Genomic DNA, 24,742 nt, shown 5'->3' with positions numbered 1-24,742 from the left:
TATCTGCCCTATCATATGCTTTCTTCAGATCTATAGATACCACATGAATCCTTCTGCTTCTTTGATTATTTCTCACACATATTCTTTAAAGCAAATACCTAATCCACAAATCTTCTATCTCTCCTGAAACTGTATTGTTTTCTCCAGTCTGATTTTCTATACATACCTTTACTCTCTCTAGATCAACTTAGTTCTTGATTTTTTTAATTCATCCACATTTTATTTAGATTGATGAATGCTATGTTATCACTTGTATAATTATTAAGATAAGGTTAGTATGTTTATTGCTTGTGTTTCACATTTAAGATAATTTCACATTTAAGATAATTTCATTATCTTATTTCCCTTATAGTCAACATTTGATGTTACACCACTGTTTAGTTTTATTTCCCTATAGGTCTCGTTCCAGTTAATATGCTTCGGTCTTGATTTTTTATTAATTTTATTTTATTTAGATTGTTGAACATGTTATTACTTGTATATTAACTGGAATTCTCAGTTATTAATCTATGTATCTTCAGTTACAATGATTTCCATGCATTATTTTTCTTTATTTAAGTCTTTATAATGTCAATGTATAATTTTTTTTATCAACGTCTCCCATGCTAGTGAGGTAGCAGCAGGGACAGATGAAGAATGGTTTCTTTTGTTCTCATCCATTCTCTTGCTGTCTTGTGTAATGCACTGAAACCACAGTCCCTTCTCCACAACTAGGCTCAATAAACCTTACTGCGATTTCCCACAGATGCTTCATATTCCTGTTGACAGCATGTTGGCCCCTCTATACCATACCACTCCAATTCACTGTCCCAAATGCCTTACACTCTCCTGAATATTCAAGCCCTGAGCACTCAAAATTTAATCATTCCATCCTTCCATCTCCAGTTTAGTCTCCCCTTCTCTTTGTCCTCTCCACGTTTGATGCGTATATCCTTTTTTAAACATTCCTCACTCATTCTGTTCATTTGTCTAAACTACCATATCACTCCAATTCACTCTGTCCCACATCCTTACACCCTTCTGGCCTGAGCACTCAAAACTTTAGTCATTACATCATTTTACTTCCAATTCATTCTCCCCTTCTCTTTAACCTCTCCACCTCTGATGCATATATCCTCTTTTCAACCTGCCCTCACTCATTCTGTTCATATGTCCACACCATTTCATCTCACCTTCTTCAGTTCTTTCAAGCATACTCTTATCCCTACCACTCCTCTCTCTTACCCTGTCACTTTTTACTCAATCAGTCCTCTCACACCACATGTCCTCAAACATATCATTTCCAACACATTTACCCTCTACCATATTCTCATTTCCACCCCTTACCTTGCATCTGCACAGCACCATCAGGACTATTTTTCCTTCAGACACACCTATCTTTGCCCTCCCAGATAGTGAACTGTGTTTCCACACATTCCTCATTGCTCCCAGGACCTTTCCTCTCCCTTCCCACCCTGTGACTCACTTCACCTCCCATTGTTCCATTTGCTGCTATGTTCACTCTCAGGTATCTAAAAGACCCCACTTCTGCCAGTTTTTCCATTGAAACCCACACTCCACCTAACTTTTTTCACTCCACCTTGCTTGTATTCACATTTACTCTCAACTTTCTCCTTTTAAACACTCCTAATCTCAGACACCAACCCTTGCAGTTTCTCACTTGAATCATTCACCAGTGCTGTGTCATTAGCAAATGCCAAACTCCCCTCTCAGGCCCCCTCAGCCTCAAAAGACTGCATACCTACCCCTCTTTCGAAGACCTTTGCATTCATCCATGATTAGATTAAACAGCCATGGTGACATTGCAAATGCTTGCCACTTGTTCCATCAGCATCTCTGCTAAAATATAGTTTGTATTATGCTTTTAATACTGTTCCTGCTCTTCTCGTGGCCTATTCTTTCATTTATATTATTTCTTAGTTCTTGCTGTGCTGTTTTTGTTGTTTTAACTATTACTCTGATTCCATAGCCTATTGTTTTCATTTTTCCTTTTTCTTCTTATCATATTATCAGCAACCATGCCTTCTCTTCACAACCTTCTCTGTACCCATTCTTGTTCTTAGTATCTTTCTTTATTATATGCATTATTCCATTCTTTTTATTCTGTACTTGTTCTTTCTTTGAATATATATGTTCCTTCATTTGCATAAACCTTGCTTTACTCTGTTATTCCAGCTGGATGCAAAAATCAACAACTGTTACCCTATTTGCATTTTTGAAATCTATCCAAATGCTTTTATACTTTGAGGTGCATGAAGTCAGTTATTTTTCATGCAGCTTTTTGCATGATGTCTACCATTATACATTATATTGCAGAGTTTTGGATATTTATCTCTGTATTTTTTTCTTCTTTTTTGATATACATTTTCCTTTACGGTGATGTTTGTCATATTCCAGTCATTATCAGTTTTACCCCCATCTCTTTATTCATTTTGATTTTTCTTCCATTATGATTATATCAATCTAATCTCTTGTTAAGATTATTTATTAACTTTTTCCTCATTTTTGCTTACCTTTTGTGTTAGTTGTCTGACTGTCTTTTAATTCACTGCATTATTCATTAGATTGACTACACATTAGAATTGGTTATTAAGCCTTACCTTATTATCCTCTTTCTCTTTGTCTGTTTCAATTTCAGGAATTATCATTGATTTTTTATATTTTTTTTATTATACTTTGTCGCTGTCTCCCGCGTTTGCGAGGTAGCGCATGGAAACAGACGAAAGAAATGGCCCAACCCCCCCCATACACATGTATATACATACGTCCACACACGCAAATATACATACCTACACAGCTTTCCATGGTTTACCCCAGACGCTTCACATGCCTTGATTCAATCCACTGACAGCACGTCAACCCCGGTATACCACATCGCTCCAATTCACTCTATTCCTTGCCCTCCTTTCACCCTCCTGCATGTTCAGGCCCCGATCACACAAAATCTTTTTCACTCCATCTTTCCACCTCCAATTTGGTCTCCCTCTTCTCCTCGTTCCCTCCACCTCCGACACATATATCCTCTTGGTCAATCTTTCCTCACTCATTCTCTCCATGTGCCCAAACCACTTCAAAACACCCTCCTCTGCTCTCTCAACCACGCTCTTTTTATTTCCACACATCTCTCTTACCCTTACGTTACTCACTCGATCAAACCACCTCACACCACACATTGTCCTCAAACATCTCATTTCCAGCACATCCATCCTCCTGCGCACAACTCTATCCATAGCCCACGCCTCGCAACCATACAACATTGTTGGAACCACTATTCCTTCAAACATACCCATTTTTGCTTTCCGAGATAATGTTCTCGACTTCAACACATTCTTCAAGGCCCCCAGAATTTTCGCCCCCTCCCCCACCCTATGATCCACTTCCGCTTCCATGGTTCCATCCGCTGCCAGATCCACTCCCAGATATCTAAAACACTTCACTTCCTCCAGTTTTTCTCCATTCAAACTCACCTCCCAATTGACTTGACCCTCAACCCTACTGTACCTAATAACCTTGCTCTTATTCACATTTACTCTTAACTTTCTTCTTCCACACACTTTACCAAACTCAGTCACCAGCTTCTGCAGTTTCTCACATGAATCAGCCACCAGCGCTGTATCATCAGCGAACAACAACTGACTCACTTCCCAAGCTCTCTCATCCCCAACAGACTTCATACTTGCCCCTCTTTCCAAAACTCTTGCATTTACCTCCCTAACAACCCCATCCATAAACAAATTAAACAACCATGGAGACATCACACACCCCTGCCGCAAACCTACATTCACTGAGAACCAATCACTTTCCTCTCTTCCTACACGTACACATGCCTTACATCCTCGATAAAAACTTTTCACTGCTTCTAACAACTTTCCTCCCACACCATATATTCTTAATACCTTCCACAGAGCATCTCTATCAACTCTATCATATGCCTTCTCCAGATCCATAAATGCTACATACAAATCCATTTGCTTTTCTAAGTATTTCTCACATACATTCTTCAAAGCAAACACCTGATCCACACATCCTCTACCACTTCTGAAACCACACTGCTCTTCCCCAATCTGATGCTCTGTACATGCCTTCACCCTCTCAATCAATACCCTCCCATATAATTTACCAGGAATACTCAACAAACTTATACCTCTGTAATTTGAGCACTCACTCTTATCCCCTTTGCCTTTGTACAATGGCACTATGCACGCATCCCGCCAATCCTCAGGCACCTCACCATGAGTCATACATACATTAAATAACCTTACCAACCAGTCAACAATACAGTCACCCCCTTTTTTAATCATTGATTTATCTATAAGTTATGTTTACTAGAGCTAAGTATAAAGACTAGTACTGATTTTATTTCATATTTGTCAGCTTGAGCAGTTATTCATACTTAGGAGGAGACCAAGAAGGAGAGGGAAAGATAAAGTTTAGGAAACTATGGGGTATTGGGGCTTGTGCATTCAAGAGGGTGAGAGGCATGCATGGGGTAAATTGAATTGGATTGAAGTATTGTACGAGGAGCAACATGCTGTCAGCAGGCTGAAAGGGCACAGGAAGCCATCAAGATAGGCCATGTATTTGACTGTAGGGCTTGGTTGTGGAGGTTAGGTTCTGGTTTGGTATATTATACATGACAGCTGCAGGGTAGATGACTGCAAATAAAGCTGTTATTCTTTTGTTCATGAAGCTACCTAACTAAGGCAGGAGAGGTGAAGTATTAAGACTATATTATTATTTGTCCATAAATTGCAGAACTTTTGTGGCACTATGAAGCTAAAGAAGACTAGTGGTAAAGGACAGAGGTGGAAGAAGGGCCACAGTTGTGTCTCAAATCCTGCAAACACTAAATACCGAGAAACAGCCAGGAGGTGTTTTTTCCAGAAAGTGGAAGGTTAGTACAAGTTTACATCACAATAATAAATTTTATGACAGGCATGATGTCATACCCAAACACCATCATCTGGTAATGCTTGTTTACCAATGACTTCTCAGCTACATCTCTTCCTTGTATATCAGCTGGCTATTCTACATCTTGTATCTCATTCTTGTATCTCCCCTGACAGGGTGATCATTACACGAAAATGCACTTGAGAGGTTATTGTGTTTCATTTTCCTGTGGGTTTTTGCATATTTATATATAAATGTAAAATAGATAATGCAAATGACTGGGAGATGTATAAAAGAAAGAGGCAGGAGGTCAAGAGAAGGGTGCAAGTGGTGAAAAAGAGGGCAAATGAGAGTTGGGGTGAGAGAGTATCATTAAATTTTTGGGAGAATAAAAAGATGTGAGGAAAGTGAGGAAAGATTGACCAAGAGGATAGATGTGTTAGAGGTGGAGGGAACGAGGAGAAGTGGGAGACCAGATTGGAGGTGGAAAGATGGAGTGAAAAAGTTTCTGAGTGATCGGGGCCTGAACATGCAGGAGGGTGAAAGGTGTGCAAGAATAGAGTGAATTGGAATGATGTGGTGTACTGGGGTCGACGTGCTGTCAATGGATTGAACCAGGGCATGTGAAGTGTCTAGGGTAAACCATGGAAAGTTCTGTGGTGCCTGGATGTGGAAAGGGAGCTGTGGTGTCGGTGCATTGTACATGACAGCTAGAGACTGAGTGTGAACGAATGTGGCCTTTGTTGTCTTTTCCTAGCGCTACCTCGCACACATGTTGGGGAGGGAGGTTGTTATTTTATGTGTGGCAGGGTGGCGATGGGAATGAATAAAGGCAGACAGTATGAATTATGTAAATGTGTATATATGTATTTTTCTGTGTGTGTATATATATGTATACGTTGAGATGTTTAGGTTTGTATATTTGCTGTGTGTGGACATGTATGTATATACATGTGTATGTGGGTGGGTTGGGCCATTCTTTCGTCTGTTTCCTTGTGCTACCTCACTAATGCGGGAGACAGTGACAAAGCAATATGATAATAATAAAAAAAAGATTTTTGGAAGGAGGTAAATAAAGTGCGTAAGACAAGGGAACAAATGGGAACATCATTGAAGGGGGCTAATGGGGAGGTGATAACAAGTAATGGGGATGTGAGAAGGAGATGGAGTGAGTATTTTGAAGGTTTGTTGAATGTGTTTGATGATAGAGTGGCAGATGTAGGGTGTTTTGGACAAGGTGATGTGCAAAATGAGAGGGTAAGGGAGAATGATTTGGTAAACAGAGAAGAGGTAGTAAAAGCTTTGCGGAAGATGAAAGCCGGCAAGGCAGCGGGTTTGGATGGTATTGTATTGGAATTTATTTAAAAATGGGGTGACTGTATTGTTAACTGGTTGGTAAGGCTATTTAATGTATGTATGACTCATGGTTAGGTGCCTGAGGATTGGCAGAATGCTTGCATAGTGCCATTGTACATAGGCAAAGGGGATAAAAGTGAGTGCTCAAATTACAGAGGTATAAGTTTGTTGAGTATTTCTGAGAAATTATATGGGAGGGTATTGATTGAGAGGGTGAATGCATGTACAGAGCATCAGATTGGTGAAGAGCAGTGTGGTTTTAGAAGTGGTAGAGGATGTGTGGATCGGGTGTTTGCTTTGAAGAATGTATGTGAGAAATACTTAGAAAAGCAAATGGATTTGCATGCAGCATTTATGAATCTGGAGAAGGCACATGATAGAGTTGATATAGATGCTCTGTGGAAGGTATTAAGAATATATGGTGTGGGAGGCAAGTTGTTAGAAGCAGTGAATAGTTTTTATTGAGGATGTAAGGCATGTGTACGTGTAGGAAGAGAGGAAAGTGATTGGTTCTCAGTGAATGTAGGTTTGCGGCAGGGGTGCGTGATGTCTCCATGGTTGTTTAATTTGTTTATGGATAGGGTTATTAGGGAGGTGAATGGAAGATTTTTGGAAAGAGGGGCAAGTATGCAGTCTGTTGTGGATGAGAGAGCTTGGGAAGTGAGTCAGTTGTTGTTTGCTGATGATACAGCACTGGTGGCTGATTCGGGTGGGAAGCTGTCATGTATATTGCACCAAAACCACACCTCCCTTTCCACATCCAGGCCCCACAGAACTCTCCATGGTTTACCCCAGACGCTTCACACGCCCTGGTTCAATCCAATGCATTCCCCACGTGTCATAGAAGGTGATTAAAGGGTAAGGGAGCGGGGTGCTAGAAACCCTCCCCTCCTTGTATTTTAACTTTCTAAAAGGGGAAACAGAAGAAGGAGTCATGCGGGGAGTGCTCATCCTCCTCGAAGGCTCAGATTGGGGTGTCTAAATGTGTATGGATATAACCAAGATGAGGAAAAAGGAGAGATAGGTAGTAAGTTTGAGGTAAGGAACCTGGATGTTTTGGCTCAGATTGAAAAGAAGCTCAAGGGTAAAAGGGAAGAATGGTTTGGGAATGTCTTGGGAGTAAAGTCAGGGAGTTGGTGAGAGGACAAGAGCAAAGGAAGGAGTAGCACTACTCTTGAAGCAGGAGTTGTAGGAGTATATGATGGAGTGTAAGAAAGTAAACTCTAGATTGATATGGGTAAAACTGAAAGTGGAGAGTGATGGGTGATTATTGGTGCCTATGCACCTGGTCATGAGAAGAAAGATCATGAGAGGTGTTTTGGGAGCAGCTGAGTGTGTGCGTTAGCAGCTCTGATGCATAAGACCGGGTTATAGTGATGGGTGATTTGAATGCAAAGGTGAGTAATGCGGCAGTTTAGGGTATAATTAATGTACATGGGGTGTTTAGTGTTGTAAAAGGAAATGATGCAGAGCTTGTAGATTTGTTTGCTGAAAAAGGACTGGTGATTGGGAATACCTGGTTTAAAAAGAGAGATATGCATAAGTATAAGTATGTAAGTAGGAGAGATGGCCAGAGAGCGTTTTTGGATTACGTGTTAATTGATAGGTGCGCGAAAGAGAGACTTTTGGATGTTAATGTGAAGGTGAAGATTTGTAGAGGTTTTCAGAAAAGAAAAGAGAATGTTGGGGTGAAGAGAGTGGTGAGAGTAAGTGAGCTTGGGAAGGAGACTTGTGTGAGGAGGTACTAGGAGAGACTGAGTGCAGAATGGAAAAAGGTGAGAACAAAGGACGTAAGAGCAGTGGGGGAGGAAGCAGTGATGGCTTGTGCAAAAGGTGCTTGTGGCATGAAAAGCTTGGGAGGTGGGCAGACTAGAAAGGGTAGTGAGTGGTGGGATGAGGAAGTAAGATTATTAGTGAAAGAGAAGAGAGGCATTTGGACGATTTTTCCAGGGAAACAGTGCAAATGACTGGGAAATGTATAAAAGAAAGAGGCAAGAGGTCAAGAGAAAGGTGCAAGAGGTGAAAAAGAGGGCAAATGAGAGTTGGGATGAGAGAGTATCATTAAATTTTAGGGAGAATAAAAAGATGTTTTGGAAGGTAAATAAAGTAGATAAAGTGCGTAAGACAAGAGAACAAATGCGAACATCGGTGAAAAGGGCAAATGGAGAGGTAATAACAAGAAGTGGTGAAGTGAGAGGGAGATGGAGTGAGTATTTTGAAGGTTTGTTGAATGTGTTTGATGATAAAGTGGCAGATATAGGGTGTTTTGGTTGAGGTGGTGTGCAGAGTGAGAGGGTCAGAGAGAATGATTTGGTTAACAGAGGAAAGGTAGTGAAAGTTTTGTGGAAGATGAAAGTCGGCAATTTGGTGAGTTTGGATGGTATTGTATTGGAATTTATTAAAAAAGGAGGTGACTGAGTTGTTGACTGGTTGGTGAGGATATTCAATATATGCATGGTTCATGGTGAAGTGCCTGAGGATTGGCGGAATGCATGCATAGTGCCATTGTACAAAGGCTAAGGGGTAAAGGTGAGTGTCCAAATTACAGAGGTATAAGTTTGTTGAGTATTACTGGGAAATCATATGGGAGGGTATTGATTGAGAGGGCGAAGGCATGTACAGAGCATGAGATTGGGGAAGAACAGTGTGGTTTCAGAAGTGGTAGAGGATGTGTGGATCAGGTGTTTGCTTTGAAGAATGTTTTTGTGAGAAATACTTAGAAAAGCAAATGGCTTTGTATGTAGCATTTATGGATCTGGAGAAGGCATATGACTGAGTTGATAGAGATGCTCTGTGGAAGGTATTAAGAGTATATGGTGTGGGAGGTAAGTTGCTAGAAGCAGTGAATAGCTTTTATCGAGGATGTAAGGCATGTGTACAAATAGGAAGAGAAGAAAGTGATTGATTCCCAGTGAGTCGGTTTGTGGCAGGGGTGCATGATATCTCCATGGTTTTTTAATTTGCTTATGGATGGGGTTGTTAGGGAGGTGAATGCAAGATTTTTGGAAAGAGGGGTAAGTATGCAGTCTGTTGTGGATGAGCGAGCTTGGGAAGTGAGTCAGTTGTTGTTCGCTGATGATACAGTGCTGGTGGCTGATTCGGATGAGAAACTGCGGAAGTTGGTGACTGAGTTTAGTAAAGTGTTTGAAAGAAGAAAGCTGAAAGTAAATGTGAATAAGAGCAAGGTTATTAGGTTCAGTGGGGTTGAAGGACAAGTCAATTGGAAGGTACGTTTGAATGGAAAAGAGTGGAGGAAGTGAAGTGTCTTAGATATCTGGGAGTTGATTTGGCAGCAGATGGAACCATGGCAGTGGAAGTGAGTCACGGGGTGGGGGAGGGGTTGAAAGTTCTGGGAGCATTGAAGAATGTGTGGAAGGTGAGAACGTTACCTCGGAGAGCAAAAATGGGTATGTTTGAAGGAATAGTGGTTCCAACAAATGTTATATGGTTGTGAGGCATGGGCTATAGATAGGGTTGTGCGGAGGAGGGTGGATGTGTTGGAAATGAGATGTTTGAGGACAATATGTGGTGTGAGTTGGTTTGATTAGGTAATGAAAGGGTAAGAGAGATATGTGGTAATAAAAAGAGTGTGGTTGAGATAGCAGAAGAGGATGTATTGAAATGGTTTGTTCACATGGAGAGAATGAGCGAGGAAAGATTGACAAAGAGGATATATATTTCAGAGGTGGAGGGAACGAAGAGAAGTGGGAGACCAAATTGGAGGTAGAAGAATGGAGTGAAAAAGACTTTGAGCGATCGGGGCCTGAACATACAGGAGTGTGAAAGGCGTGCAAGGAATAGAGTGAATTGGAACAATGAGTTATACTGGGGTAGATGTACTGTCAATGGATTGAACCAGGGCATGTGAAGCATCTGGGGTAAACCATGGAAAGTTTTGTGGGGCCTGGATGTGGAAAGGGAGCTGTGTTTTTGGTGCATTATACATGACAGCTAGAGACTGAGTTTGAAAGAATGTGGCCTTTGTTGTCTTTTTCTAGCGCTACCTCATGCACACATGGGGAAAGGGGATGCCATTTCATGTGTGGGGGGTGGTGGTAGAAATGGATGAAGGCAGCATGTATGAATATGTACATGTGTATTTATATGTATGTATACATTGAAATGTATAGGTATGTATGTGTGCATGTGTGGACATGTATGTATATACATGTGTATGTGGGTGGGTTGAGCCATTCTTTTGTCTGTTTCCTTGTGCTACCTCACGGGAGACAGCGTCAAAGTATAATGAATAAGTATAGATAAATATATATTTTTTATATATATTTTTTTTCATATTTGCTGCCTTCATCCACTCCTCTTGCCACCCCACCACACATGAAATGGCCCCCCTCCCTCTTCACCTGTTTGAGGTAACGCGAGGAAAAGACAAAAAAGGCCACATTCTCTCACACTTAGTCTCTAGCTGTCATGTGCAATGCACAGAAACCACCCCTCCCTTTCCACATCCAGGCCCCATAAAACTTTCCATGGTTTACCCCAGATTCTTCACATGCCCTGGTACAATTCCTTGATAGCATGTCAATGGATATATACACATGTAAGTATGTAAATGCACATGCATGTACTTTTGTACATATTCGTACTTGCGTGCCTCCATCCATTCATGGCACCATCCCGCCCCACAGGAAACAGCATCACCATATATATATATATATATATATATATATATATATATATATATATATATATACATATATATATATATATATATATATATATATATATATATATATATATATATATATTCCCTGGGGATAGGGGAGAAAGAATACTTCCCACGTATTCCCTGCGTGTCGTAGAAGGCGACTAAAAGGGAAGGGAGCGGGGGGGCTGGAAATCCTCCCCTCTCGTTTTTTTTTTTTTTTTCCAAAAGAAGGAACAGAGGAGAGGTCCAGGTGAGGATATTCCCTCAAAGGCCCAGTCCTCTGTTCTTAACGCTACCTCGCTATTGCGGGAAATAGCGAATAGTATGAAAAAAAAAAAAAAAAAAATATATATATATATATATATATATATATATATATATATATATATATATATATATCCCTGGGGATAGGGGAGAAAGAATACTTCCCACGTATTCCCTGCGTGTCATAGAAGGCGACTAAAAGGGGAGGGAGCGGGGGCTGGAAATCCCCCCCTCTCATTATTTTTTTTTAATTTTCCAAAAGAAGGAACAGAGAAGGGGGCCAGGTGAGGATATTCCCTCAAAGGCCCAGTTCTCTGTTCTTAACGCTACCTCGCTAACGCGGGAAATGGCGAATAGTTTGAGAGAGGTAGCGCAAGGTAACAGACGAAAGAAAGGTCCAACCCACCCACATACACATGTATATACATACATGTCCACACACGCAAATATGCATACCTATACATCTCAATGTACACATATATGTACACACACAGACATATACATATATACACATGTACGTAATTCATACTGTCTGCCTTTATTCATTCCCATCGCCACCTCGCCACACATGGAATAACATCCCCCTCCCCCCCATGTGTGCGAGGTAGCGCTAGGAAAAGACAACAAAGGCCGCATTCGTTCACACTCAGTCTCCAGCTGTCATGTAATAATGCACCAAAACCACAGCTCCCTTTCCACATCCAGGCCCCACAGAACTTTCCATGGTTTACTCCAGATGCTTCACATGCCCTGGTTCAATCCATTGACAGCACGTCGACCCCGGTATACCACATTGTTCCAATTCACTCTGTTCCTTGCACACCTTTCACCCTCCTGCTTGTTCAGGTTCTGATCACTCAAAATCTTTTTCACTCCATCTTTCCACCTCCAATTTGGTCTCCCACTTCTCCTCGTTCCCTCCACCTCTGACACATATATCCTCTTGGTCAACCTTTCCTTGCTCATTCTCTCCATGTGACCAAACCATTTCAAATCACCCTCTTCTGCACTCTCAACCACACTCTTTTTATTTCCACACATCTCTCTTACCCTTACGTTACTTACTCGATCAAACCACCACACACCACATATTGTCCTCAAACATCTCATTTCCAGCACATCCACCCTCCTGCGCACAAGTTTATCCATAGCCCATGCCTCGCAACCATACAATATGGTTGGAACCACTATTCTTTCAAACATACCCATTTTTGCTTTCTGAGACAATGTTCTCGACTTCCAAACATTCTTCAAGGCTCCCAGAATTTTCACCCCCTCCCCCACCCCATGATTCACTTCCGCTTCCATGGTTCCATCCGCTGCCAGATCCACTCCCAGATATCTAAAACACTTTACTTCCTACAGTTTTTCTCCATTCAAACTTACCTCCCAATTGACATGACCCTCAACCCTACTGTACCTAATAACCTTGCTATTATTCACATTTACTCTTAACTTTCTTCTTTCACACACTTTACCAAACTCAGTCACCAGCTTCTGCAGTTTCTCACATGAATCAGCCACCAGCGCTGTATCATCAGCGAACAACAACTGACTCACTTCCCAAGCTCTCTCATCCACAACAGACTGCATACTTGCCCCTCTTTCCAAAAATCTTGCATTCACCTCCCTAACAACCCCATCCATAAACAAATTAAACAACCATGGAGACATCACACACCCCTGCTGCAAATCTACATTCACTGAGAACCAGTCACTTTCCTCTCTTCCTACACGTACACATGCCTTACATCCTTGATAAAAACTTTTCACTGCTTCTAACATCTTGCCTCCCACACCATATATTCTTAATACCTTCCACAGAGCATCTCTATCAACTGTATCATATACCTTCTCCAGATCCATAAATGCTACATACAAATCCATTTGCTTTTCTAAGTATTTCTCACATACATTCCTCAAAGTAAACACCTGATCCACACATCCTCTGGCAGCGGATGGAACCATGGAAGCAGAAGTGAATCATAGGGTGGGGGAGGGGGCGAAAATTGTGGGAGCCTTGAAGAATGTTTGGAAGTCGAGAACATTATCTCGGAAAGCAAAAATGGGTATGTTTGAAGGGATAGTGGTTCCAACAATGTTGTATGGTTGCGAGGCGTGGGCTATGGATAGAGTTGTGCGCAGGAGGGTGGATGTGCTGGAAATGAGATGTTTGAGGACAATATGTGGTGTGAGGTGCTTTGATCGAGTAAGTAATGTAAGGGTAAGAGAGGTGTGGAAATAAGAAGAACGTGGTTGAGAGAGCAGAAGAGGGTGTTTTGAAATGGTTTGGGCACATGGAGAGAATGAGTGAGGAAAGATTGACCAAGAGGATGTATGTGTCGGAGGTGGAGGGAACGAGGAGAAGTGGGAGACCAAATTGGAGGTGGAAAGATGGAGTGAAAAAGATTTTGAGTGATCGGGGCCTGAACATGCAGGAGGGTGAAAGGCGGGCAAGGAATAGAGTGAATTGGATCGATTTGGTACGCCGGGGTCGACATGCTGTCAGTACATTGAATGAGGGCATATGGAGCGTCTGGGGTAAACCATGGAAAGTTGTGTGGGGCCTGGATGTGGAAAGGGAGCTGTGGTTTCAGGCATTATTGTATGACAGCTAGAGACTGAGTGTGAACGAATGGGGCCTCTGTTGTCTTTTCCTAGCGCTACCTTGAACACATGAGGGGGGAGGGGGATGTTATTCCATGTGTGGTGAGGTGGCGATGGGGATGAATAAAGGCAGACAGTGTGAATTGTGTGCATGTGTATATATGTATATGTCTGTGTGTGTATATATATGTGTACGTTGAGATGTATGGGTATGTATATTTGCGTGTGTGGACGTGTATGTATATACATGTGTATGAGGGTGGGTTGGGCCATTTCTTTCCTCTGTTTTCTTGCGCTACCTCACAAATGCGGGAGACAGCGTCAAAGCAAAATAAAATAATATAATAATATATACTTGCAAATGGGGAGGTGATAACAAGTAGTGGTGATGTGAGAAGGAGAGGGAGTGAGTATTTTGAAGGTTTGTTGAATGTGTTTGATGATAGAGTGGCAGATATAGGGTGTTTTGGTCGAGGTGGTGTGCAAAGTGAGAGGGTTAGGGAAAATGATTTGGTAAACAGAGAAGAGGTAGTGAAAGCTTTGCGGAAGATGAAAGCCGGCAAGGCAGCAGGTTTGGATGGTATTGCAGTGGAATTTATTAAAAAAGGGGGTGACTGTATTGTTGACTGGTTGGTAAGGTTATTTAATGTATGTATGACTCATGGTGAGGTGCCTGAGGATTGGCGGAATGCGTGCATAGTGCCATTGTACAAAGGCAAAGGGGATAAGAGTGAGTGCTCAAATTACAGAGGTATAAGTTTGTTGAGTATTCCTGGTAAATTATATGGGAGGGTATTGATTGAGAGGGTGAAGGCATGTACAGAGCATCAGATTGGGGAAGAGCAGTGTGGTTTCAGAAGTGGTAGAGGATGTGTGGATCAGGTGTTTGCTTTGAAGAATGTATGTGAGAAATACTTAGAAAAGCAAATGGATTTGTATGTAGCATTTATGGATCTGGAGAAGGCATATGATAGAGTTGATAGAGATGCTCTGTGGAAGGTATTAAGAATATATGATGTGGGAGGAAAGTTGTTAGAAGCAGTGAAAAGTTTTTATCGAGGATGTAAGGCATGTGTACGTGTAGGAAGAGAGGAAAGTGATTGGTTCTCAGTGAATGTAGGTTTGCGGCAGGGGTGTGTGATGTCTCCATGGTTGTTTAATTTGTTTTTGGATGGGGTTGTTAGGGAGGTAAATGCAAGAGTTTTGGAAAGACGGGCAAGTATGAAGTCTGTTGGGGATGAGAGAGCTTGGGAAGTGAGTCAGTTGTTGTTCGCTGATGATACAGCGCTGGTGGCTGATTCATGTGAGAAACTGCAGAAGCTGGCGACTGAGTTTGGTAAAGTGTGTGGAAGAAGAAAGTTAAGAGTAAATGTGAATAAGAGCAAGGTTATTAGGTACAGTAGGGTTGAGGGTCAAGTCAATTGGGAGGTGAGTTTGAATGGAGAAAAACTGGAGGAAGTGAAGTGTTTTAGATATCTGGGAGTGGATCTGGCAGTGGATGGAACCATGGAAGCGGAAGTGGATCATAGGGTGGGGGAGGGGGCGAAAATTCTGGGGGCCTTGAAGAATGCGTGGAAGTCGAGAACATTATCTCGGAAAGCAAAAATGGGTATGTTTGAAGGAATAGTGGTTCCAACAATGTTGTATGGTTGCGAGGTGTGGGCTATGGATAGAGTTGTGCGCAGGAGGATGGATGTGCTGGAAATGAGATGTTTGAGGACAATGTGTGGTGTGAGGTGGTTTGATCGAGTGAGTAACGTAAGGGTAAGAGAGATGTGTGGAAATAAAAAGAGCGTGGTTGAGAGAGCAGAAGAGGGTGTTTTGAAGTGGTTTGGGCACATGGAGAGAATGAGTGAGGAAAGATTGACCAAGAGGATATATGTGTCGGAGGTGGAGGGAACGAGGAGAAGAGGGAGACCAAATTGGAGGTGGAAAGATGGAGTGAAAAAGATTTTGTGTGATCGGGGCCTGAACATGCAGGAGGGTGAAAGGAGGGCAAGGAATAGAGTGAATTGGAGCGATGTGGTATACCGGGGTTGACATGCTGTCAGTGGATTGAATCAAGGCATGTGAAGCGTCTGGGGTAAACCATGGAAAGCTGTGTAGGTATGTATATTTGCGTGTGTGGACGTATGTATATACATGTGTATGGGGGGGGTTGGGCCATTTCTTTCGTCTGTTTCCTTGCGCTACCTCGCAAACGCGGGAGACAGCGACAAAGTATAAAAAAAAAATATATATATTTATATATATATATATTTTTTTTTTTTTTTTTCAAACTATTCACCATTTCCCGCGCTAGCGAGGTAGCGTTAAGAACAGAGAACTGGGCCACTGAGGGAATATCCTCACCTGGCCCCCTTCTCTGTTCCTTCTTTTGGAAAATTAAAAAAAATTGAGAGGGGAGGATTTCCAGCCCCCCGCTCCCTCCCCTTTTAGTCGCCTTCTACGACACGCAGGGAATACGTGGCAAGTATTCTTTCTCCCCTATCCCCAGGGATAATATATGTATATATATATATATATATATATATATATATATATATATATATATATATATATATATATATATATATTTTTTTTTTTTTCATACTATTCGCCATTTCCCGCGTTTGCGAGGTAGCGTTAAGAACAGAGGACTGGGCCTCAGAGGGAAAATCCCCACCTGGCCCCCCCTCTCTGTTCCTTCCTTTGGAAAATAAAAAAAAAAAAGAGAGGGGAGGAATTCCAGCCACCCGCTCCCTCCCCTTTTAGTCGCCTTCTACGACACGCAGGGAATACGTGGGAAGTATTCTTTCTCCCCTATCCCCAGGGATAATATATATATATATATATATATATATATATATATATATATATATATATATATATATTTTTTTTATATACTTTGTCGCTGTCTCCCGCGTTTGCGAGGTAGCGCAAGGAAACAGACGAATGAAATGGCCCAACCCCCCCCCATACACACACACAAATATACATACCTACACAGCTTTCCATGGTTTACCCCAGACGCTTCACATGCCTTGATTCAATCCACTGACAGCACGTCAACCCCGGTATACCACATCGCTCCAATTCACTCTATTCCTTGCCCTCCTTTCACCCTCCTGCATGTTCAGGCCCCGATCACACAAAATCTTTTTCACTCCATCTTTCCACCTCCAATTTGGTCTCCCTCTTCTCCTTGCTCCCTCCACCTCCGACACATATATCCTCTTGGTCAATCTTTCCTCACTCATCCTCTCCATGTGCCCAAACCACTTCAAAACACCCTCTTCTGCTCTCTCAACCACGCTCTTTTTATTTCCACACATCTCTCTTACCCTTACGTTACTCACTCTATCAAACCACCTCACACCACACATTGTCCTCAAACATCTCATTTCCAGCACATCCATCCTCCTGCGCACAACTCTATCCATAGCCCACGCCTCGCAACCATACAACATTGTTGGAACCACTATTCCTTCAAACATACCCATTTTTGCTTTCCGAGATAATGTTCTCGACTTCCACACATTCTTCAAGGCCCCCAGAATTTTCGCCCCCCTCCCCCACGCTATGATCCACTTCCGCTTCCATGGTTCCATCCGCTGCCAGATCCACTCCCAGATATCTAAAACACTTCACTTCCTCCAGTTTTTCTCCATTCAAACTCACCTCCCAATTGACTTGACCCTCAACCCTACTGTACCTAATAACCTTGCTCTTATTCACATTTACTCTTAACTTTCTTCTTCCACACACTTTACCAAACTCAGTCACCAGCTTCTGCAGTTTCTCACATGAATCAGCCACCAGCGCTGTATCATCAGCGAACAACAACTGACTCACTTCCCAAGCTCTCTCATCCCCAACAGACTTCATACTTGCCCCTCTTTCTAAAACTCTTGCATTTACCTCCCTAACAACCCCATCCATAAACAAATTAAACAACCATGGAGACATCACACACCCCTGCTGCAAACCTACATTCACTGAGAACCAATCACTTTCCTCTCTTCCTACACGTACACATGCCTTACATCCTCGATAAAAACTTTTCACTGCTTCTAACAACTTTCCTCCCACACCATATATTCTTAATACCTTCCACAGAGCATCTCTATCAACTCTATCATATGCCTTCTCCAGATCCATAAATGCTACATACAAATCCATTTGCTTTTCTAAGTATTTCTCACATACATTCTTCAAAGCAAATACCTGATCCACACATCCTCTACCACTTCTGAAACCACACTGCTCTTCCCCAATCTGATGCTCTGTACATGCCTTCACCCTCTCAATCAATACCCTCCCATATAATTTTAGTGAAAGAGAAGAGAGAGGCATTTGGACGATTTTTGCAAGGAAAAAATGCAATTGAGTGGGAGATGTATAAAAGAAAGAGACAGGAGGTCAAGAGAAAGGTGCAAGAGGTGAAAAAAAGGGCAAATGAGAGTTGGGGTGAGAGAGTATCATTAAATTTTAGGGAGAATAAAAAGATGTTCTGGAAGGAGGTAAATAAAGTGCGTAAGACAAGGGAGCAAATGGGAACTTCAGTGAAGGGCGCAAATGGGGAGGTGATAACAAGTAGTGGTGATGTGAGAAGGAGATGGAGTGAGTATTTTGAAGGTTTGCTGAATGTGTTTGATGATAGAGTGGCAGATATAGGGTGTTTTGGTCGAGGTGGTGTGCAAAGTGAGAGGGTTAGGGAAAATGATTTGGTAAACAGAGAAGAGGTAGTGAAAGCTTTGCGGAAGATGAAAGCCGGCAAGGCAGCAGGTTTGGATGGTATTGCAGTGGAATTTATTAAAAAAGGGGGTGACTGTATTGTTGACTGGTTGGTAAGGTTATTTAATGTATGTATGACTCATGGTGAGGTGCCTGAGGATTGGCGGAATGCGTGCATAGTGCCATTGTACAAAGGCAAAGGGGATAAGAGTGAGTGCTCAAATTACAGAGGTATAAGTTTGTTGAGTATTTTTTTTTTATTTTTTTTTTATACTTTGTCGCTGTCTCCCGCGTTTGCGAGGTAGCGCAAGGAAACAGACGAAAGAAATGGCCCAACCCCCCCCCTTACACATGTATATACATACGTCCACACATGCAACTATACATACCTACACAGCTTTCCATGGTTTACCCCAGACGCTTCACATGCCTTGATTCAATCCACTGACAGCACGTCAACCCCGGTATACCACATCGCTCCAATTCACTCTATTCCTTGCCCTCCTTTCACCCTCCTGCATGTTCAGGCCCCGATCACACAAAATCTTTTTCACTCCATCTTTCCACCTCCAAATTGGTCTCCCTCTTCTCCTGGCTCCCTCCACCTCCGACACATATATCCTCTTGGTCAATCTTTCCTCACTCATCCTCTCCATGTGCCCAAACCACTTCAAAACACCCTCTTCTGCTCTCTCAACCACGCTCTTTTTATTTCCACACACCTCTCTTACCCTTACGTTACTCACTCGATCAAACCACCTCACACCACACATTGTCCTCAAACATCTCATTTCCAGCACATCCATCCTCCTGCGCACAACTCTATCCATAGCCCACGCCTCGCAACCATACAACATTGTTGGAACCACTATTCCTTCAAACATACCCATTTTTGCTTTCCGAGATAATGTTCTCGACTTCCACTCATTCTTCAAGGCCCCCAGAATTTTCGCCCCCTCCCCCACCCTATGATCCACTTCCGCTTCCATGTTTCCATCCGCTGCCAGATCCACTCCCAGATATCTAAAACACTTCACTTCCTCCAGTTTTTCTCCATTCAAACTCACCTCCCAATTGACTTGACCCTCAACCCTACTGTACCTAATAACCTTGCTCTTATTCACATTTACTCTTAACTTTCTTCTTCCACACACTTTACCAAACTCAGTCACCAGCTTCTGCAGTTTCTCACATGAATCAGCCACCAGCGCTGTATCATCAGCGAACAACAACTGACTCACTTCCCAAGCTCCTCTTCCCCAACAGACTTCATAATTGCCCCTCTTTCTAAAACTCTTGCATTTACCTCCCTAACAACCCCATCCATAAACAAATTAAGAAAACCAAGGAGACATCAAAACACCCCTTGCCGCAAACCTACATTCACTGAGAACCAATCACTTTCCCCTCTCCTACACGTACACATGCCTTACATCACTCGAAAAAAAAACTTTCACTGCTCTAACAACTTTCCTCCCACACCAAAATTTTCCCTTAATACCTTCCACAGAGCATCCTCTATCAACTCTATCATATGCCTTTTCCAGATCCATAAATCTACATCAAATCCATTTGTTTTTCCCTAAGTATTTCTCACAAACATTCCTCAAAGTAAACACCTGATCCACCATCCTCTGGCAAAGCGGATGGAAACCATGGACGCAGAAGTTGAATCATAGGTGGGGGGGGGGCGAAAATTGGTGGGAGCCTTGAAGAATGTTTGGAAGTCAGAGAACATATCTCGGAAGCAAAATGGGATTTTGAAGGGATAGTGGTTCCAACAATGTGTATGGTTGCGAGGCGTGGGCTATGGATACGAGTTGTGCGCAGGAGGGAGGATGTGCTGGAAATGAGATGTTTGAGGACAATATGTGGTGTGAGGTGCTTTGAATCGAGTAAGTAATGTAAGGGTAAGAGAGGAGTGGAAATAAGAATAACGTGGTTGAGAGAGCAGAAGAGTGTTTTGAAATGGTTTGGGCACATGGAGAAGAATGAGTGAGGAAAAAAAAACGATTGACCAAGAGGATATTGTCGTAGGTGTAGGGAACGAGGAGAAGTGGGAGACCACATTGGAGGTGAAAGAAGGGAGAGAAAAAGATTTTGAGTGATCGTGGCCTGAAACAAGCAGGAGGTGAAGGGCGAGGCAAGGAATAGAGTGAATTGGAGCGATTTGGTACGCCGGGGTCGACAATTGTCAGTACATTGAATTAGGGCATATGGAGCGTCTGGGGTAAACCATGGAAAGTTGTGTGGGGCCTGGATGTGGAAAGGGAGCTGTGGTTACAGGCATTATTGTAGACACAGCTAGAGACTGAGTTGTGAACGAATTGCCTCTGTTGTCTTTCCTAGCGCTAAAGTACCATTGAACACATGAGGAGGGGAGGGGGATGTTATTCATGTGTGGTGAGGTGAGCGAATGGGGAATGAAAAAGGCAGACAGTGTGAATTGTGTGCATGTGTATATATGTAAATGACTTGTGTGTTGTATATATATGTGTACGTTGAGATGTATGGGTATGTATATTTGCGATGTGTGTACGTGTATGTATATACATGTGTATGAGGGTGGTTTGGCCATTTCTTTCCTACTGTTTTTCTTCTTGCGCTACCCGTCACAAATGCGGAGACAGCGTCAAAGCAATAATAAAATAATATAATAATATATACTGCAAAATGGGAGAGGTGAATAAACGAAGTAGTGGTGATGTGAGAAGGAGAGGGATGAGTATTTTGAAGGTTTTGAATGTGTTTGATGATAGAGTGGCAGATATAGGGTGATATTGGTCGAGGTGGTGTGGCAAGTGAGAGGGTAGGAAAATGATTTGGTAAACAGAGAATCGGTAGTGAAAGCAATTGGCGGAAGAAGAAAGCCGGCAAGGCAGCAGGTTTGATGTTTGCAGTAGAATTTATTAAAAAAGGGGGTGACTGTATTGTTGACTTGTTTGGTAAGGTTAAATTTAATGTAATATGACTCATGGTGAGTGTGCCAGCGGATGGCAGTAATGCGTGTCATAGTGCCATAGTACAAAGCAAAGGGAAAAGAGTGAGTGCTCACATTAACAGAGGTATAAGTTTTTGTTGCGTATTCCTGGTAATTATATGGGAGGTATTGATTGAGAGGGTGAAGGCAAGTACAGAGCATCAGATTGGGGGAAGAGCAGTGTGGTTTCAGAAGTGGTAGAGGATAGTGTGGAAAAGGTGTTTGCATTGAAGAATGTATGAGAAATATTATAAAAGCAAATGGATTTTGTAATGTAGCATTTATGGATCTGGAAGGCATATGATAGAGTTGATAGAGATAGCTCTGTGAAGGGTATTAGAAATATAGATGTGGGAGGAAAGTTGTAAGTAAGCAGTGAAAAGTTTTATCGAGGATGTAAGGCATGTTTACTTGTAGAAGAAGAGGAAAGTGATTGGTTCTCAGGAATGTAGGTTTGCGGCAGGGTTTGTGTGATGTCTCCATGTTGTTAAATTTGTTATTGGATGGGGTTGTTAGGGAGGTAAATGCAAGAGTTTTGAAAGACGGCAAGTAATGAAGACTGTTGGGGATGAGAGAGCTTGGGAAGTTGAGTCAGATGTTGTTCGCTGATGATACAGCGCTGGTGGCTGATTCAATGTGAGAAACTGCAGATCTGGCGACTGAGTTTGGTAAAGTGTGTTGAAGAAGAAAGTTAAGAGTAAAATAGTGACTAAAGAAGCAAGGTTATTAGGAACAGTAGGGTTGAGGGTACAAGTCCAATTGGGAGGTGAGTTTGAATGGAGAAAAACTGGAGGAAGTGAAGTGTTTTAGATATCTGGGAGTGGATCTGGCAGCGGATGGAACCATGGAAGCGGAAGTGGATCATAGGGTGGGGGAGGGGGCGAAAATTCTGGGGAGCCTTGAAGAATGTGTGGAAGTCGAGAACATTATCTCGGAAAGCAAAAATGGGTATGTTTGAAGGAATAGTGGTTCCAACAATGTTGTATGGTTGCGAGGCGTGGGCTATGGATAGAGTTGTGCGCAGGAGGATGGATGTGCTGGAAATGAGATGTTTGAGGACAATGTGTGGTGTGAGGTGGTTTGATCGAGTAAGTAACGTAAGGGTAAGAGAGATGTGTGGAAATAAAAAGAGCGTGGTTGAGAGAGCAGAAGAGGGTGTTTTGAAATGGTTTGGGCACATGGAGAGAATGAGTGAGGAAAGATTGACCAAGAGGATATATGTGTCGGAGGTGGAGGGAACGAGGAGAAGAGGGAGACCAAATTGGAGTGAAAGATGGAGTGAAAAAGATTTTGTGTGATCAGGGGCCAGAACATGCAGGAGGTGTGAAAGGAGGTGCAAGATAGAGTGAATAGGAGCGATGGTGGTATACCGGGTTTGACATGCTGTCAGTGGATTGATCAAGGCATGTGAAGCGTCCTGGGTAAACCATGGAAAGCTTTGTAGGTATGTAATATTTGCGTGTGTGACGTATGTAAAATACACTGTGTATGGGGGGGTGGGCCATTTCTTTCGTCTGTTTCCTTGCGCTATAACTCCAAACGCTGGAGACAGCGACAAAGTATAAAAAAAAAAATAATATATATTATATAAAATATTTTTTTTTTTTTTTTTCAAACTATTCCACCATTTCCGCGCTATCGAGGTAGCGTTAAGAACAGAGAACTGCCACTGAGGGAATATCCTCACTGGCCCCCTTCTCTGTTCCTGTCTTTTGGAAAATAAAAAAAATTGAGAGGGGAGGATTCCAGCCCCCCGCTCCCTCACCTTTTAGTTCGCCTTCTACGACACGCAGGAATACGTGCAAGTATTCTTTCTCCCCTATCCCAGGATAATATATGTATCATATAAAAATAATATATAATATATATATATTTATATAAAATATAATATATATATATATATATATATATAAATTTTTTTTTCATACCTAGTTCGCCATTTCCCCCGCGTTTCGAGGTAGCGTAAGAACAGAGGACCTGGGCTCAGATGGAAAAATCCCCACCTGCCCCCCCGCCTCTCTGGTCCTGTCCTTTGGAAAATTAAAAAAAAAAAAGAGAGGGGAGGAATTCCAGCCACTCCGCTCCCCTCCCTTTAGATTCGCTCTTCTAAACGACACGCAGGAATACGTGGGAAGTATTCTTTCTCCCCTATCCCCATGTAAAATATAGATATATAAATATATGATATATTATATAATATATATATATAAATATATATATTTTTTTATAAAATTAAAAAATAACCTTTGTCCGCTGTCTCCCGGCGTTTGCGAGGTAAGCGCAAGGAACAGAACAATGAAATTGGCCCCACCCCCCCCCATACACACACACAAATATACAATACCTACACAGCTTTCCAGGTTTACCCCAGACTCTTCACATGCACTTGAATCAATCCACTGACAGCACGTCAACCCCCCCCCAGGTAATACCACATCGCTCCAATTCACTCTATTCCCTTGCCCTCCTTTCACCCTCCAGCATGTGTCAGAGCCCCGATCACACAAAAACTATTCAACTCCATCTTTCACCTCCAATTTGGTCTCCCTCTCCTCCTTGCTCCCTCCCCTCCGACACATATATCCTCTTGGTCAATCTTTCTCCTCACTCATCCTCTCCATGTGCCCAAACCACTTCAAAACACCCTCTTCTGCTCTCTCAACACGCTCTTTTTATTTCCACACAACTCTCTTACCCTACGTTACGCACTCTATCAAACCACCTCAACACCACACATTGTCCTCAAACATCTCGATTACCAGCACATCCATCCTCCTGCGCACACCTATCCATGACCCAAGCCTCGCAACCAACACATTGTTGGAACCACTATTCCTTCAAACATACCCATTTTTGCTTTCTGGACAATGTTCTCGACTTCCAAAACATTCTCCAAGGCTCCCAGAATTTCACCCCCTCCCCCACCCCATGATTCACTTACCGCATCCATGGTTCCATCCGCTGCCATATCCACACCCAATATCTAAAACACTTTACTCTTCCTACAGTTTTTCTCCAATTCCAAACTTACCTCCCAATTGACATGACCCTCAACCCCTCTGTACCTAATAACCTTGCTATTATTCACATTTACTCTTAACTTTCTCTTTCACACACTTAACCAAACTCATCACCAGCTTCTGCAGGTTTCTCACATGAATCAGCCCCCAGCGCTGTACATCAGCGAACAACAACTGACTTTCACTTCCCAAGCTACTCTCATCCACAACAGACTGCAATACTATGCCCCTCTTCCAAAAATC

The 24,742-nt window shown here is 42.3% G+C and overlaps 1 protein-coding gene across 1 annotated transcript in view; it reads left to right on the top strand.

The window, feature by feature from the left end:
• Positions 1–24,742, top strand: part of LOC139749523 (RRP12-like protein) — a 249,271-nt gene that overhangs the window by 8,688 nt on the left and 215,841 nt on the right. The window contains exon 2 of the mRNA XM_071663484.1: positions 4,756–4,894. Within this exon, the coding sequence (XP_071519585.1) occupies positions 4,771–4,894 (124 nt within the window). The 5' untranslated portion in view covers positions 4,756–4,770. The remainder of the gene's footprint in view (positions 1–4,755; positions 4,895–24,742) is intronic.

The sequence above is a fragment of the Panulirus ornatus genome, chromosome 7 (genome assembly GCF_036320965.1).
Source record: "Panulirus ornatus isolate Po-2019 chromosome 7, ASM3632096v1, whole genome shotgun sequence".
Classification (NCBI taxonomy): domain Eukaryota; kingdom Metazoa; phylum Arthropoda; class Malacostraca; order Decapoda; family Palinuridae; genus Panulirus; species Panulirus ornatus.
This window is presented reverse-complemented; position numbering and strand designations above follow the sequence as displayed.